Source organism: Cnephaeus nilssonii (genome assembly GCF_951640355.1).
Source record: "Cnephaeus nilssonii genome assembly, chromosome: 11".
In the NCBI taxonomy this organism is placed as follows: Eukaryota; Metazoa; Chordata; class Mammalia; order Chiroptera; family Vespertilionidae; genus Cnephaeus; species Cnephaeus nilssonii.
Genome location: NC_137082.1, coordinates 19,214,259 through 19,231,109, shown reverse-complemented (window position 1 = coordinate 19,231,109; position 16,851 = coordinate 19,214,259). Strand labels below are relative to the sequence as shown.

Sequence of the window (16,851 nt, the reverse complement as noted above, 5' to 3'; positions counted from 1 at the left end):
TTCTGCAGAGTCCTGCCCTCAGTTGTGATATCCTCAGAAGTCCTCAGTAGGAGCTCCTATCAACACCTCCCCATCTCCACCTGCCGTGCCTGGAGTACACCATTATTACTTTGAGAACCTGCGAGGGTCTCTTTGTTCCAGTTGCTCACACTAGATCATGAGCTACTAGAGAATAGGGATCATGCAACTTTTTTCACTTTTGAGATAGTCTCTATCACCTTGAATCATTTTATCTTGAAAACTCCCTGGGGAACTTTTAAGTCCTACTTAGACCTCAGAGAGTGATTTACCTGTACCCCAAGCAGAATCTCCAAGCAGAACCACTGTGATGGCTTAGATTCTTATTAATAGAAGCCTTAAAATAAGAACCAGCAGGTGCAACCAGCTGATAAACCATGAGGCCAAAAGGGCTCAAGAATGAAAGCTCATGAGAGTGAATATCCCATGGTGGGTTCAGAATCCTGATTCTTAAAAGGTTAAAATTCTCATTCAAAGCTTTTCCTGAGTCCCCACTCCCTACCTACAAGCTCCCAAGAGGCTTGGGACTCACTCTAAAGGCAACCTAATTTCAGCCTTCTTTCATGTAACAAAATCAGATTTTACCAACTTCTGCTCTGGATAATAACTTCACTACACTAGGGTTTTTCAAACTACAGATCATAAAATCAATTTAGTGGGTAACAACCATCTTTTCTTTTCTAATAAAACTAGAGGCCTGGTGCATGACATGTGTGCACTGCAGGGGAGGAGGGGCGGTCCCTCAGCACGGCCTGCGCCCTCTCGCAGTCCAGGACTCTCGGGGGATGTCCGCCTGCTGGCTTAGGCCCACTCCCCTGAGGGGTCCTTAGCACTGCCAAGGAAGTGGAAGAGGCTCCCACCACCACCGCTGTGCTTGCCAGCCATGAGTCCAGCTTCTGGCTGAGCAGTGCTCCCCCCGCTCCCCGCCCCCCCCCCGTGGGAGTGCACTGACCACCAGGGGGCAGCAACTGGTCGTTCCACTGTTTGGTCAATTATTCGGGTTTTATTATATAGAATAGTAGAGAGTAGAAAATATCAGCATGCATTGGCTGAGAAACCTCTTACTCTGGGTCATGTTTGAAGTAAACAGTCCTGTATAATCATCATCAGCCCTCCAAAACACAGATGGCCTTCATTTTAAATAAAATGAAAATCCTTTCTCACTAAAAGTCAGATGTTTTAAATTAATCTCCATGGGAGAAAAATTCTCTTACAAACTAAAGTCAAAAACTTCCTGCAAATGTCTCCCCCGAGATATTTATTAATTACAAAGAGGAAAAATACATAACATTACAAAAGAGAAACTCAGCAGACACCACCTTAACCATGTGATGAAGGTCAACATCACCAGTAATAAGACATGTTGATGTCATGTAACCCCTGAAATGATATGAGGGAAAAGAGCACAATATTACTTATGTGGTGTTCTTATCAAATTTGTATAACTTCAATTTAATCATGATACAACATCAGAGAAACCCAAATTGAGGGTCATTCTACAAAATGAATTAAATTAGATAATGATGAGATAAGATTTCTCAGAGTTTCTAGTAAGTGCCTGAGTGGCTAGAAATAGTAATTGATGACAAAAGTTACTGATCAACACCATCACAGTAAAGCACTAACTTTCTCAATTTACTTTAAATTGACGGCATTCCTCTGAAATTGAGAAACTGTCCCAGAGCAGAAGAGATTAAAGATCCTGGACTGGATCCTGGAACAGGAAAAGGATGTTAGAGAAAAAATTATATAGTTCAGTTAATAGTGAGGTAACAATGTTAATTTATTGGTTGTGATAACCATACCATGTTAATATCAGGGGAAGCTGGGTGAAGTATACATGGGAACTTTACTAGAAGTATAAAATTATTTCAGGATTAAAGCTATTTAAAAAAAACACACACGTTTTTCTGAAGAAAGGAACAAGAGTGTTCTGTCCCATAAACTATGTATCATTTAAACACAGTAAGAGTGGTGTACCTCAGTTCTCTAACCCTAAACATTATGAGCACAGGATGTGTAATCTATATATGTAAAAGTCTAAGCGACTGAACGACCAAATGACCGAACGGCCGGTCGACCAGTTGCTATGATGCGCACTGACCACCAGGGGGCAGACGCTCAATGCAGGAGCTGCCCCCGGTGGTCAGTGCACTCCCACAGCCAACCTGCCATGGCTGGCCAACCTCCCGCAGTCTCTCCCCCTGGCCAGCTGGCCCCCATTGGCCCTCATGGGGACTGGGCGAGATGGCCCCTATCGGCCCTGATCACTGGCCAGGCCAAGGCACCCCACCTGTGCACAAATTCATGCACCCAGCCTCTAGTTTGCATATAATTAACTTAATACACAGGGAGAGCAGTGAAGCTGTCACTCTTTAACCAGCTCTTCCTCAGCTCTTTCCCACCCTCCTAATACCCAAAAGGAAGATCACTAAGATTCCCTTTTCCTCCTCAGAGGGAACAATGTGAGACATCCTACAAATGCTGGCCTACAGATTCCTAATTCCTTACAAGCACCCACAAACGGAAAGACCTGGGGTGGGGTGGCAGTTATTAATGCAACAGATATTTTCTGAGTACCCATCTCGGCCAGGCATGGTTCTAGGCTCTGAGGAAATAGGAACAAGACCAACAAGGTTACTGGCTCTCATGGAGTTTACATCCAAGAGGGAGAGAGATAATACACAAGGGAACAAACAAAAATGTGTTCATATGCACACAGCACGCATGTGCACACACACACACAGAGACACACACATCCCCCCACACACACCCCTCCTCTGCCAAGCCTGGGCCTGTGATGCCCATTGAGGGCCGGGGTTCAAGAAAGGCTCTCACAAAAGCAGTAAAAGAGCCCGGAAAGATTTTACACGGGAGTCAAACTTTACACAGGCGAACAGGGGTCGGCTCTCTTCTTCCTTTAATCCCTCCATTACCACAAGGGCAGTCAACAAGTGCCACCAACATGCCCCCAGCCTCCTGCACCTACAGCCCCATCCCCCAACTAAAACAGCTTCCTCCAGAGACAGGAGCCAAAGGGCCTCCACCTGTGCAGCCCCCTGAGGCTGGTGCACCCCTCCCTTTCCCCCTGGCTGACCATGACCTTCCACTCTCCTGCTTCTCTCCCTCCTTCTCTCACTGCTTGGCCCTCCACACCTGCCTCCTTAGGTGTAGGCTGGCAGTAACGACGGTGATTATAAAAAATTAATTGTAGCTGTGATTTAATGAAAGGTTAGGATGTGCCTGGAGGTGTGCTGGACACTCTATTCTCCTTCTAATCCCCTCCACACCTCATGCAGTATTATTTCACAGCAGCATCTTCAAATGTCGTAGCATCAAAAACTACTAAGGAGCCCAAAGAGCTTTTACCAATGTAGGCAAACCTATTTATAGTTACCATATTAGAAATTAAAACTGAAAAATATTTTAAGTACAATGCACCGCACGCAGAGCCACATCATCATCGCACATCATACAGCTTCTGAAGATTCCACTCCACCCTGATGAGAGAAGAGGGTAAAAAGGCAAAACATCCCAGCGACATTACTGTGCAAACAGTTGACTGCAACCCCCATAAAAGAGCATCAGTGATGCCCAGGCATCTCTGGACCACACTCTGAGAATCACTATTCTACTAGAAAAGAAACAGCCTTAAAGAGTAAAATCAGCTTGCCCAGCTCACTCAGCCAGCCTCCTGAAGAGCTCTATCCTCACCCAGGTTATGCAATGTCCCTTCTGTCCCCTTTGCTCCCCTTCACTCTTCCCTTTCTTTGCTATAGTCTTCCTCGGAAACAGTGATCACTCCCTCCACATCCACTATCACCTTCAAGTGACCCACCTCCAAATGTGCATCCACAGAGCCAGCCGATAACTAGCCTGCGCTCTTACCACCTGGATGCCCCGCCAGCACCTGAGCCAACTCAATGGACTACCACAGCCCTCCACTCCAGCCAGCTCATCCCCGCATCCTGACTTTTTGAGAAAAGTCATTCTTCCACTTAATGTGGCCCCAAACCACTCAGTCAGCTATGACTCTTCACCTCGCTATGTCCTGCTGATTAGTCTTCGGAATGTCTTTTGCAAATGCAAAAAAAAAAAAAAAAAAAAAAGGATATAAAAAAGTGTACACATTATGTCCCTGCACAAACTGGCGGGGGGAGAGACTGGATTCAAATGCACTAAGACTTTACAAGGAGTTACCTCTGGATCATGAAATTATGAGCGTGTGAGATCTGATTTCTTTAATACACTTTTTGGCATAGCACACATTTTTTTAAGCATACATTATTTTCACAATCAGAAAACACTGTACAATGAAAGCTTCCTCTCGGTTTGATTTGTAAGTTTCATCCCTTGACCATGCCCTTTCCTATTACAATTCTGACCTAGTCCAGAATCACACTCTCATGGGTCACATTTCAGTTCTCTTTATGCTCTTCCTGCACTGGCCTCTTAGGCCTCGGGGTCTTGCATCACAGAATATGAGAGGAAAGTCAATGGGATACTAGACACTTAGCACAGTGCTTGGCAAATAGTAAATAAATGTCCATTATTGCAGTTAGATGCAACTGCTATTAGATGAAACTTCTGAAAACACTAATTGGCCAATGACGACCCTATTTTAAAACCATCAGTAGTTCCCAGTGCCTAATAATAACAGCCAATATCTACAAAGCTCTTACTTTGGGGCCCAGCACTACTAGCAAGCATTAGCTCCTTCAATCACCATCTCAGCCCCATGAGGTGGGTTCTGTGAGAGCTCCATTTTACAGGTGAAGAGAATGAAGCAAAGAGAACGAAGCTAGAATGTGGTAGAGCTGAGAGTCAAAGCCAATTCACTCTTACTGTCCAACAGAACTTTCCACAATGATGGACATTTTCTATATCTGCATAACTCAGTAAGTGGCTACTGAGCATTAAAAATGTGACTAGTGCAACTGGGTGACTAAATTTTCCCTTTATTTCATGTTAATTTAAATGGGCGCATGCAGCCAATGGCTACCACACTGGCCAGCACAGACTGGAATATAAAAGCACAAACTCCCAAGCTTGGCAAAAAAAAAAAAAAAGATCTCACAACACCCTCCTACTTTCCTCTCAACGAATTCTTACAAAAAGCTGCAGTAAGTCTAAAAGCCCTGGTAACTGCACTCAACCCTACCACCAGCCATCCCTGCCCTCCTCTCAACCAATCCTCTGGATATGAGGGGCTTTAGAAGTTGGAGTACGAGAGACTTGGGTTCAAACCCTGGCTCCACAGACACCTGGCTGTGGGACGTGGAGCAGGTTGTTTTAGCCGGTGAGCCCTTGAACCTCATCTGTAGAATGGGGTGACAGTGCCACCTTCCAAAGAGCATCTGGCATTACACATCTACCATCTAAATGTTAGCTAGTAATATACCTTCAGGGCTCAATTCAAATTCCACCCTCTCCTCTAAGAGGCCAATGGAAGCCTGGGGGTTCCCCCTCCCTCACTCCCAGGCTCCACTTCAAATACACACAGATTCTACAGTTGTTTGTGTGCTGGTGTCTGTGCCTTCCATGCAACTAGACAGCAATCCCTTGAGGCCAAGGGTTTGTCATCAGTGAGCTTCCCGGCAACAAGTCCCCATACAAGGGGCTCTAGAGGGAACTGGAGCCAGCTCAGCCAGTATTACTTACTATCTGAGGGGTCTCTGGTTCGCTCTGTAAAACGGGGATAAAAAGCCCTCATTCAGTCAGTCAGTTAGTGGGAGGAGGAAACGAAGTTGCCAACATAAAGAAATAAGCATGGTAGCCCTGCTGGCTTGGTTCAGTGGTTGAGTGTCATCCTATGAATCAGGCTTGGTCAGGGCACAGGTCCACCCCAGTGGGGGGCATGCAGGAGGCAGCAGATCGATGATTCTCTCTCATCACTGATGTCTCTATCTCTCCCTCTCTCTTCCTCTCTGAGATCAATAAAAATATATTTTTTTTAAAAGAAATGAGTTTGATGCCAGGTGCAGCCAGCACCTCAACAGAGATCTCCCATCCTTAGTATAAGTGATGTCTGTCGCCATCATCACAGACTTAAGAGACAAACATGAACTATTTTTGCTGATACTAGCTGCTCTTAAAATGGGAAGACTTCAGTACATCCTAAGCATATCACTCCCAGTCAAAATACTACTGAGGTTTTCCTTCTCTTTTTAACTTGGTAGACGTGACATTAAATTCCACCCGAGAGGCTCATCAGGAGGAGAGGCGAGAACAGTCAGAAAATGGAAGGAATGGGGAGGACATGCCTGATCAGATAAGAAAGCACATTACAAAACTACCACATGGCCCCTTGCCAGTACTCAGTAAATATATTTTTTTGGTAAACCATTTATAAATACTTGTTATTAAATAAAGTTACAGAAATTAAATTGTAAAAACAACAGTAATAAAAATAACCAATCAATAGTGAGCCCTTGCCAGATGTCAGCATGTGGAGAGCTTATCCGCATGTATCACCTCATTTGAACCTCATGACAGTGTTTTTCACACTGCCAGCTGCAGCCCCTTAATGGATCTTGAAGTCAACTTAGTAGATCTAGAAATAGCATTTTTTTAAAGGAGACAAAATAGAATAGGATAGAATAGAAAATATAAGAGTAAGTTGCGTGAAACAACCCATGAATATTTTACATTATCTACAGAGTTTCAATTTAAAATATTTGTTATTGTGAGTTATAGTAAAAACTATTTGAAAAAAAGATCTCTTCTCATAACTTATGAGGTATATACAATTATTATCAGCATTTTACAGATGCAAAAACTGAGGCTTACAACAATTAAGTTACTTGCTCAAATTTACCCAGTTCATAAATGACAGTCAAAATTGGAACCCAGGCAGGCTGCCCTCAGATCCTGACCCTGTGAATACTGGCAGATCATTGGAATAGGGCCCTGAAGATCAATTAGTGTTTCCATGGGGGAAAAAAAAAATAGCAAGTGAACCAAACAGAAAATGGGGAAATTAGTTACCAAATTATTATTTTGTTGTCTCATCAGAGGGAAACAAATTATCCTAATATATAAAAAGCCAGTCACGACCGAAACTGGACTGATGACCAAACAGCAGGCTGCATGGGGCAACAAGGCAGGCAGGGGGGTTAGTGGGGGACAACCAAACAACTGAACAGCAGGCTGCGTGAGGCAACCAGGCCAGCGGGGGGCGGGGGGACAGTTGTGGACGGCCAGGCTGGCGGGGGCGGGGGGGGGGGGTGCGGGGGGGGCAGGGCTGGCAGGGGGATTAGTGAGAAACGACCAAACAACTGAACAGCAGGCTGCATGGGGCAACCAGGTTGGCAGGGGGGTTAGTGAGTGATGACCAAACGACTGAACAGCAGGCTGCGTGGGGTGACCAGGCCAGCAGGGGGAGCAGTTGGGGGTGACTAGGCTGGTGGGGGGGGCAGTTGGGAGCTACCAGGCTGGTGGGGGGAGGAACAGTTGGGGGCAACCAGATTGGTGGAGGGGGGGCAGTTGGGGGTTATCAGGCCAGCAGAGGGGGGCAGTTGGGGGCGACGAGGCTGGCGGGCGGGGTGGGGGGCAGTTGGAGACGACCAGGCCAGTGGGGGGGAGGATGTCCTACTGCCGGGATCAGGCCTAAACCGGCAGTAGGACATCCTACGAGGGGTACCGGATTGGAGAGGGTGCAGGCTGGGCTGAGGGGACCCCCCCATGCACAAATTTTGAGCACCGGGCCTCTAGTATGTTATAAAATTATAGAAAATGATCAGTAAAAAGACTAGTCATAAAAACAATGGGAGAAATCACAAAGAAAAAGGTATACAGATAATACATAAATGTTAAACTTTTGCCCATAAAAGTTATGGATGATCACATTTCTGCTAATGTTTTACTCATTTTAAAAAGCAGAGCTATGACTAGCCTAAGAAACTGACTTTGAACAATTAACTATGTTTCCCAATCTGTAAAATGGTATGACAATAACAGCATCTCCCTGCTAAGCCTGTTGCAAGTATTAGATTTTGTACCTCTGGCACAGAGCAAATTCTCAATAAAGGTAGCTGCTATTATGTGATGCAACACAATGGCTCTTTGGAATGTGAAACTAATACTCTGCCACATAACCAAAAGCCACAAAGTAATAAAAGCAAATTTATCACTTCTTAGCAAGCATCAGGTGTCCCTTACAAGAAGGACTGTTTACTGCCAAGGCTCCTAGCTCAGAAACTCAGTATCTTCCCACCTCGCGCCCATCCTTTAAGAGCCTGGCTGCAATAGCTGCCCTCACTTTCCAATCACTCCAGGCCTTTCCTTTCTGTTGGTTGCTTCCTCTTTGCCTGAAGCTCCTCTCCTCTAAAAATTAACATTAAAAAATGTATATATGCACCCCTATGTTCACAGCAGCAGTATTTATAAGACATGGAAAACAACCTATGTGTCCATCAACAGATGAATGGCTAAAAAAACTGTAATCGAAACACACACACACACACACACACACACACACACACACACACACTGGAATATTATTCAACTATAAAAAGAAAGTCCAGAGGGTGGAGGAATTGGATGAAGTCAAAAGGTACAAGCTTCCAGTTATAAAATAATTAAATATTGGGGATGTCAATGTTCAACATGAACATAGATAACACTGCCATATGGTATATCTGAAGTTGTTAAAAGAGTAAACCCTAAGAGTTCTCACCAGACCAAAAAAAAAACAAAACTTTTTTTTTTAATTATATGAGACTAGAGTTCTGGTGCACGAAATCCATGCACAGTAGAGTCCCTAGGCCTGGCCGCAATCAGGGCCAATCTGTGGGGTGACTGGCAGGGCAATCGGGGGGAGGGGGGGGACCTGCTCACACTTGCCTTGGCTGGCCTGGCACCACCCACTCGCTGGCCCTGCCTCCTGCCACCGCCACCGGTCGCCTCCCTCTGTGGGGTGACCAGCAGGGTGTTGGGAGAGTGGGGGGCCCTGAGGCCTGTGGGCTGGGGGCAGCTCCTGCATTGAGCATCTGACCCCTGGTGGTCAGTGTGCATCATAGCGACCGGTCTTTCTGCCCGTCTGTCAATTTGCATATTAGGGTTTTATATAGATAGAAGATGGATGATAACTAAACTTATAGTAGCAATCATTTCACAATAGATGTAAGTCAAATCATTATGCTGCATACCTTAAACTTACACAATGCTATATGTCAATTATATCTCAATAAAATGGGGAGAAAATAAATGTTTATCAACTTTCTTCAATTCTCCCAAACAACCAGCTAAAATTTTTTTTTCCAGTGCCAATGACTTTTTAGGTAACTTTTAAAAATTATATAAACAACTTATTAATTATTAATTGTAAAACGATTCCTGAGCAAAGTGAAAATTTAAATTGTAAAAAGAGAAAAAGAAAAGCTTTGTATCTTCACCTAACAAATTCTTCATCAATCCTCCTCTTGAGAGTTACCGTTAGACTTCTTATGAAATGACTAGGGGCCCAGTGCACAAATTTGTGCACCTTGCAAGGAACTGTGGGCCGCAAGGCTGCAGTGGGCAAGGGGGCAGGTCTCAGCCCATCCTCCGTGCCCCCACCCAGCCCTTCCCGCCACAGCCCCTGGTCCCCTGTCTACCAGCAGCCCCACCCCTGCCGCCACTGCTCCCATGTGCTGAAGGCGCCGGCCCTGCTTGCACCCACTGATGGCACGGAGCAATTGAGGCTGGCACCAGCAGCAGGTGCAAGCAGAGCCAGTACCGTCAGCGGGTGCAAGCGGCAGCTGCTAACCCAATCGCCCCTCAGGAGCAGAGGAAGATGGAGAAGCCCTGAGGGGTGATCGGGGCCTGCAGCCACCACTCATACCTGCTGACGGCGCCAAGAGATCAGGCTGGTGCCGGCAGTGGGTGCGAGTGGCAACTCCAGCACCAGCAGCGGGTGCAAGTGCCAGGCAGGACCGCAGCGCACAGGAGCAAAGAATTTTCAGTAACCACCAGAGGCTTGGTCTGGCACCCCCGCTCACCTGCTCCACCATCCCGCCGCAGCTGACGCCCAACATGTTCCGCGCACACCCCCTGGTGGACAGCGCATGTCATAGGGACCAGTTGTTCATTTGTTCGGTTGTTCCTCTAGTCGGTCTATTTGCATATCAGGGTTTTATACATATAGATAGATAGATAGATAGATAGATAGATAGATAGATAGATAGATAGATAGATTCCACACAGACATAGCATGTGTGTGTGCATATATGTGTATATTTTTTAACACACATTCATAAAACTCTACTGTAGTATATGTGAATCTCTTGCTTTTCACACTTAATACCCTATCCTGGAATTCATTTATGATGAACACATTCTTTTATAAGAACTTCATATCATTCCATCAAAGGAATAGGCCATAACTTAAATCCCCCATCTTTGTACACTTAGGTCAGTGGTCGGCAAACTCATTAGTCAACAGAGCCAAATATCAACAGTACAACGTTTGAAATTTCTTTTGAGAGCCAAATTTTTTAAACTTAAACTTCTTCTAACACCACTTCTTCAAAATAGACTCGCCCAGGCCGAGGTATTTTGTGGAAGAGCCACACTCAAGGGGCCAAAGAGCCACATGTGGCTCGCGAGCCGCAGTTTGCCGACTACGGATTTAGGTCATTAATGGTTTTCTGTTACAAACATCCTTACACATACATCTTGGTAGTCAGGAATATAATCCATAAAATAAATTCTTAGAAATAAAAATGCCTGATCAAAGGGCTTATTAAATTCTAATCTGACAATTACTATCAAATTTTCCAATATGCAAGTTTTCAAGGTTTTAACCTTTATGCGTCTATCATCACTCCTTCACCAGCACTTGATGTTCTGATTACAGTCACCAATCTCACTGGTAAAAGGTGGTTTCTTACTGCTATTATAATTTGTATGTCTTTCCTTAGGAGTTAGGTCTAGTACTTCTGGTTGGCCACTTGCATATATCTTTCCATTTCAATACCAACTTCTGAATCATTATCTCTCCTTGATAAAGCTCTTTGAAAGATAATCAATGCCCTTCTCTTCTAGACCAAGGATGTTATCTTCCTCCAACCATCAGAGCACCATCCTGGCGACATCTGGCATCAATAACCACCTCCTCCAGGAGACACTTTTTTCCCTGCTATGACAATTGGCTGTGCTGGTCCTCCATGAGGGGTGAGCCTATTCCCCCCTGGAATCCTAAAGAGGAGCAAATCCCAGTGTCCAATTCCGGTTCCCTTTTCTTCTCACTATAGCATTCTTAAAATGTCATCTAATCCCTGGATGGTGTGTTCAGTGGTGAGAGCATCAGCCCATGCACCCAAGGGCTGTGGGTTGGATTCCTGGTCAAGGGCACATACATGGGTTGCAGGTTCCATTCTGTGGGAGGCAACTAATAGATCTTTCTCTCTCTCTCCCTCCCTCCCTCCCTCTCTCCCTCCCTTCCACTCTCTCTAAAAATCAATGAAAACATATCCTCTGGTGAGGATTAACCACCAACAACAAAAAATGTCACCTGTGTGCAAGACTTCCAAATGTCAATCATCTGAGACCTAAACCCATGAGTCTCTCTGCTAAAGACCAGTAGAGAAATGGATGTCTTTACCACATTCCAGATAACAAACAGGGTCAACACGTAGGCAGCACTCTGTGCTGGACACTGTGCTTGTACTTGATACTTACTGTATCTCATGTAGCTTTACATATCCAAGAGAGAACATGCCAACCTCGCTGCCCACCTTCCCAAACCTCTTCTGCTTCCTTGATCATCAAACCTCAGTTAATGGCTATGTTCTTCCCTTTTCCCCTCCTTCCCACCCAAGAAGCTGCCAAATCCTGTCAATTCTACCAGTAAATGTCTTTTTTTGTTGTTAATCCTCACCCTCACCCCAGGACATGTATATTTTTTCCACTGATTTTTAGAGAAGGTGGAGGGGAGGGGGGAAAGAGAGAGGGAGGAGGGGGAGAGAGAGGAGAGAAAGAAACATCAATGTTAGAAAGAGACATAAATTGGTTGCCTCCTGCACTCGTCCCAACCAGGGCCAGGGATGGAACCTGCAACCCAGGTATGTGCTCTTGACCAGGAATCCAACGCGCAACCCTTTGGTGAACAGGCTGACGCTCTAACCATTGAGCACACCAGCCAGGGCGAACACTAAATGTCTTGATGTATCTATCCAGCCTTCGGATATCCACCTCTGGCCTGAACCCCTGCTTCCTTACCTTTTATCACTACCAGAGTTCTCTGCTGATAGCACAAATATCATCACTTCAACTTACGTCCTTCAAGCACGTGACTTTTGGACATGTGTCCTGCCATCCCTCCGTAAGCCTGGGCTCCAGGCCTACAACCGCAAGGCACTGCACTTGCAGTCCCCCCCCCCCCCGCCCCCCAGCTCCAGATAGCCCTCACCAGACAGAACTCCTAGAAGACACTGATCAGGCCTCAACACCTTGGCCCCCAGACAGCACCCAGCACAATGCTGTGCATTTGGTGGGTGCTTAATAAATGCTTTCTAAAATTACTCGAACCAATCTTCTAGCAGGTGCTCATATCATTCCAAAGAAGGAGACTATATACTACATGTAAATCCAGAACAAATAAAAATTGTTTAAATCATCTAAATGCCTTTAGGGTCTGTGTCTTATATGACTGCATATATATAGAAACTTACATATTCTCTTAGAACTTACAAATAGGTCGAACTCCTTCCCTAAAAAACTTAGAAATAACTTGAAAACCACAAAAGTACTGGTTCCCAATAGTTACAAACTATAATAAAAGTCCCTATTTGCCAACAGAAACAGAGATTCAGGTGAGTCAAAGAAGGTTCTGGTTTTATGATCTGGTGCCCCACTCACCTGTCAGAACTACCAAACAATGACCTCCACAAATCAATACGATGAAAGGGGAAGACCTTATGGAAAGGCAAATGTCCAACAACTTGACTGAGAGCCAATTAAAAACAAATGGCCTTGGTCAACTGTGCCAATCCACTGGGAGGAAACACCATGTAGGCCTACTTCATTCTTTAAAGTTAAAACAATTTTAAAAGTAACTCTTCTAATGCATCTTTCTAAACAGATTATAAAGAGGTCTTTGAAAAGCAAGTCCAGATTATTTTTCCATCAATTAAGAGTCAAGTCATTCTGAAAAGCATTACTTTGTAGAAATATAGAAGATCAATTGTGCTTGTAACTCTCCCCCTCTGTTAATGTCAGCATATTTCAAACACGTGTACTTAAGTGTCCTTTGTGTGTGTGTGTGTGTGTGTGTGTTTCTCCTACAGGAGTCAAAACTGTGTTAAAGTTTTCTCATGCACTCGTTAATCTGAAGTAAACTGCAAATTACTGGTTAAAAGGTAGGGTTCCTATTCAGGGAATCAAAATAATTTCTTGAGATTTTTTTTTTTAAGGTTATCATTGTTAGCACTTAAAGAACTTCTGAGCTGGCATAACTGGAGGAGAGTTCGCCTGACAGCTCGTGGCGCCCCATGACCACTCGCATGCCCCCTGAAGGATTTTACACCTTCACGAAAGTGATCACTTCATTTTTTTTAAAGGGGGAACAAGCAAACCTCAAGTTCATCTTCTCCGTGGCCACGTGAACTCTTTACCCCCAGGGTCTCCTCCAGGGCAGCGTGAAGGGGACAGCAAAGCATAAAGTGTTCCGGGCCCCCAGAGGCCGCAAGCAGGGCCAGGCGGGCCAGGGACCAGCCCCTGACACTAAGCCCAGCCTGGCCTGGGAGGGGAGTGGGAGACCAACTTCCTCGGGGTGAGCGTCCCGAGGGGAGCCGCCTGCACCGCCCCCACTCACCTGCGATTCAGGGGCCGGACCCTCACGGCCACCTTGACCGATGCCATGGCTCATCCCGGCCCGGCCCGCGCGGGGTCCCACTTGCTCAGCTCCCCGCGGGCGGGCGCCGGCGACTCTCGCGACTCCGGCCGCCGCTCCCGCCCACTTCCCTCTCGGCCCCCGCCCCTCGGTTCCCGGCCGGACCTGGCGTCCCGTGGCGGCCCCACCTGCCCGGCCACTGAGCATGCCCAGAGCAGCTCCGCCCCGCGTGATCCGGCTGGGGCTTGGCGGCGGCCGGGAGGCGCGGAGGGGCGGGACCGGGCGGCCCGGGCACCGCCGCCTGAGGTCGCGAAATCGGGAAGATCCCGCGGAGGGCAGTGGCCTGGAGTCCCCCAGGGCGGCCAGGGCAGAGTGATTTCAGGAAAACTGGAACCCCAACCTTCTCCCGTGGAAAACTGGGGAGAAGGAGGTGGTCGCGGTAATTTAGGGCCAGAGCAAGGGCCACAGTCCTGGAGGACAGATTACCAGGAACAGTACTTCAGCCTTTTCACAAGGACCTGGCTTGGCCCCACTGGGCAGGAGGCAGCTCTTCCAATTCAGACAGCAAGAAACTGAGGCGCAGCGACGGTCGCAGCTTGCTAGTGGGGAGCTCCTCCAGGCCCTTCTCGGCTGCTCTGTGTGTTCCGGACGCCGCCAGGGATACAGAGAAATTAAAAGTTAAAAAGGCACTAGATGTTTTTAATGCGGGCGAAAATTGCTATTTTGGCTGAAACCAGATCTTAATTATACTTTCTTACACTTAGTCACAATTTAGTAGTTTAGTTTTCATTATAAGGGATTTAGGAGTGTGGATGACCCTCTCTTTATAAGTGTTAGGGCCTCTAGTAGAAGTGGGGTCCTACCCAGCCTTTTTTTAGTAAGTTACCCCTTTTCCCCTCCCCTTCCCCACCCCTCGTCCTCCAAACCCCACCCCCCTGCGCCTAGCCAACACCAGGATGTAAATACATTCGTGCAGTCCTGCATGCATTTGTGCAGTGCATTCACTCACACACCCAAGAGTCCACCTAGGAGCCACAGGATTACCTGCAGCTCATATTTAACCGAGGCATCAGCTCTGCCTTCCTCCTGCTGCCCTGCTCTGGGAGGCTCAGCACCACAGCCCACCACCCCACCCCCAAACACCCCACCTTTCAGGCCCCGTGGCTGACAGTGCTCAGCCCTCAAGATCCACTTTGGCCCCCAAGGCCCTAACGAGGCCACAAAGGGATAATCTGCCCTCCCCCTTCCCGCTCCCCGCCAGTATGTCACATCCCGGGACACCCCGAGCTGGCTGGCTGCGGCCCTAGTTCAAAGGAAGGGAGGAGGACCCGGTAACGAGGGGCTGCTCCTCCAAGAAGCCACGCTATAATGGAGGCCGAAGGGAGTGCCGGCTGGGCTCCAGGGTTTGAGCCCAGCTCCAACACTAGCTTTGGGAGCCCTGCAGTCTGAAATCCTGGGCGCCTCCGAGGCTTTTCCCTTACTGAAAATCAGCAACAACTCCAAGGAGTTGGTGAATGCATTGAGATGTTGCCTACAAACATGTGACTCACTCAGACTAAAAATAAAAATAAATCACTATATCATCAGCTTCCCTAGAGCCCCACGGCCAGCGTAGCATCGGCGTCCCTTGGGTTCCTAGAGCTCTGAAAACCCCGATTAGTCTTCCCTTGTGCCACGGATTTGACCGCCGGGCGCGGAATTGACCGCCAGGCGCAGAATTGACCACGGGGCTGCGGTAAAACCCGGGGCGCAGGCCCTAGGAGCGGGCGGAGCATGCGCAGAACTGCTTGGAAGCGGGGGAAGGGGCGGGCGCAGAGCCTATGCAGCCCCAGGCAGGGGCGGGGTCCGCCTTATAGGGGAGCCGCGTGGGGACAAACTGCCTGGGCCTCCCTCCCAGCAGGGCGTGACCCGGCACCCCAGGGTGCCACCTGCGTGGGTCGGGGCCCTCAGCGCACGCAACACCAGAGGGCCCCACACTCGGCAGAACCAGCCTAATTCTAAAAGCCCACGAATCAAACTTCGCGGTTCTAGTTTGCTCATTAAAGCGATTCTCTGTGCCTGGGTTTTGGTGGTTGGTTGGTTGGTTGGGAGATTTCCTTCCTCATTTGTTAATGTGTTTCCAGCAGCCTACACGTGCCTGTAAACCCCATCCTTCAGTGACGTTGCCATTGGACACAGAGACCACCGCAGACCCCGCAGACACTGTAGACCCCAAACAGCGCGCCTGGTGCTTATGAATAGGGACGTGGCAGTAGGGCTTCAGCTCATCCCGGGTGGGGAGGAACAGACACTAAGCCAGAGAATATTTCTAATGGAGAGTAAAGAGACGTTTTTGAAAGGGAAGATTAATTCTAAGATAAGGGGTTGGCTCAAACTTTAATGTGCATACTTTCGAGTGCTTTGCAAACTTTAACCCATAGGAATCATCTGCGGATCTTGTAAAACTGCAGATTCTGATTCGGCAAATCTGGAATGAGCTGCTGCATTTTCAACAGGTTCCTGGGATTATGGATGCTAATAGCCTGCCACCCACACTTAAAAGGAGCGAGGGATTAGTGATCTCTAAACAGTGTGGGAGCTTTGAAATACAGTGAAAAACACTCATGGGTCTCAATGCAGAGTCCAAAGAGTCAATGGGGAACTCCTCCAGGCCCTTCTTTGTGTGTGTGTGTTTTTCTCTGATTTTTAGAGAGGGTGGAGGGGAGGGGGGAAAGAGAGAGGGAGGAGGGGGAGAGAGAGGAGAGAAAGATATAACAAAGTTCATATCAGTTATGTATCCTGACCTAAAAGTCCAAATTTTAGCGGCTTAAAATGAGAACCACTTATTATCTCTCACTGTTATTGGGTTGCTGGTCTCACCTTCTCAACTTCTGTATGGGGCTAATGGCTGGAGGTGGGTTCAGTTGGGATGACTGGCGAGCCTTTTGCCACTTTCTCTTTTTCATCCTAAAAAAGCTTAGACCAGTTTTCTATTTTTTAATATATTTTAATTGATTTTGGAGAGAAAGAGAGTGGAAGAG

General features: G+C 47.1%; 1 protein-coding gene across 5 annotated transcripts in view; it reads right to left on the bottom strand.

The window, feature by feature from the left end:
• Positions 1-14,011, bottom strand: part of KIF16B (kinesin family member 16B) — a 277,041-nt gene extending 263,030 nt beyond the window's left edge. For all 5 annotated transcript variants that reach the window (XM_079784761.1, XM_079784762.1, XM_079784763.1 and 2 more), the window contains exon 1: positions 13,814-14,011. In XM_079784761.1, the coding sequence (XP_079640887.1) occupies positions 13,814-13,860 (47 nt within the window). In that variant the 5' untranslated portion in view covers positions 13,861-14,011. The remainder of the gene's footprint in view (positions 1-13,813) is intronic.
• Positions 14,012-16,851: the final 2,840 nt, after the last annotated feature.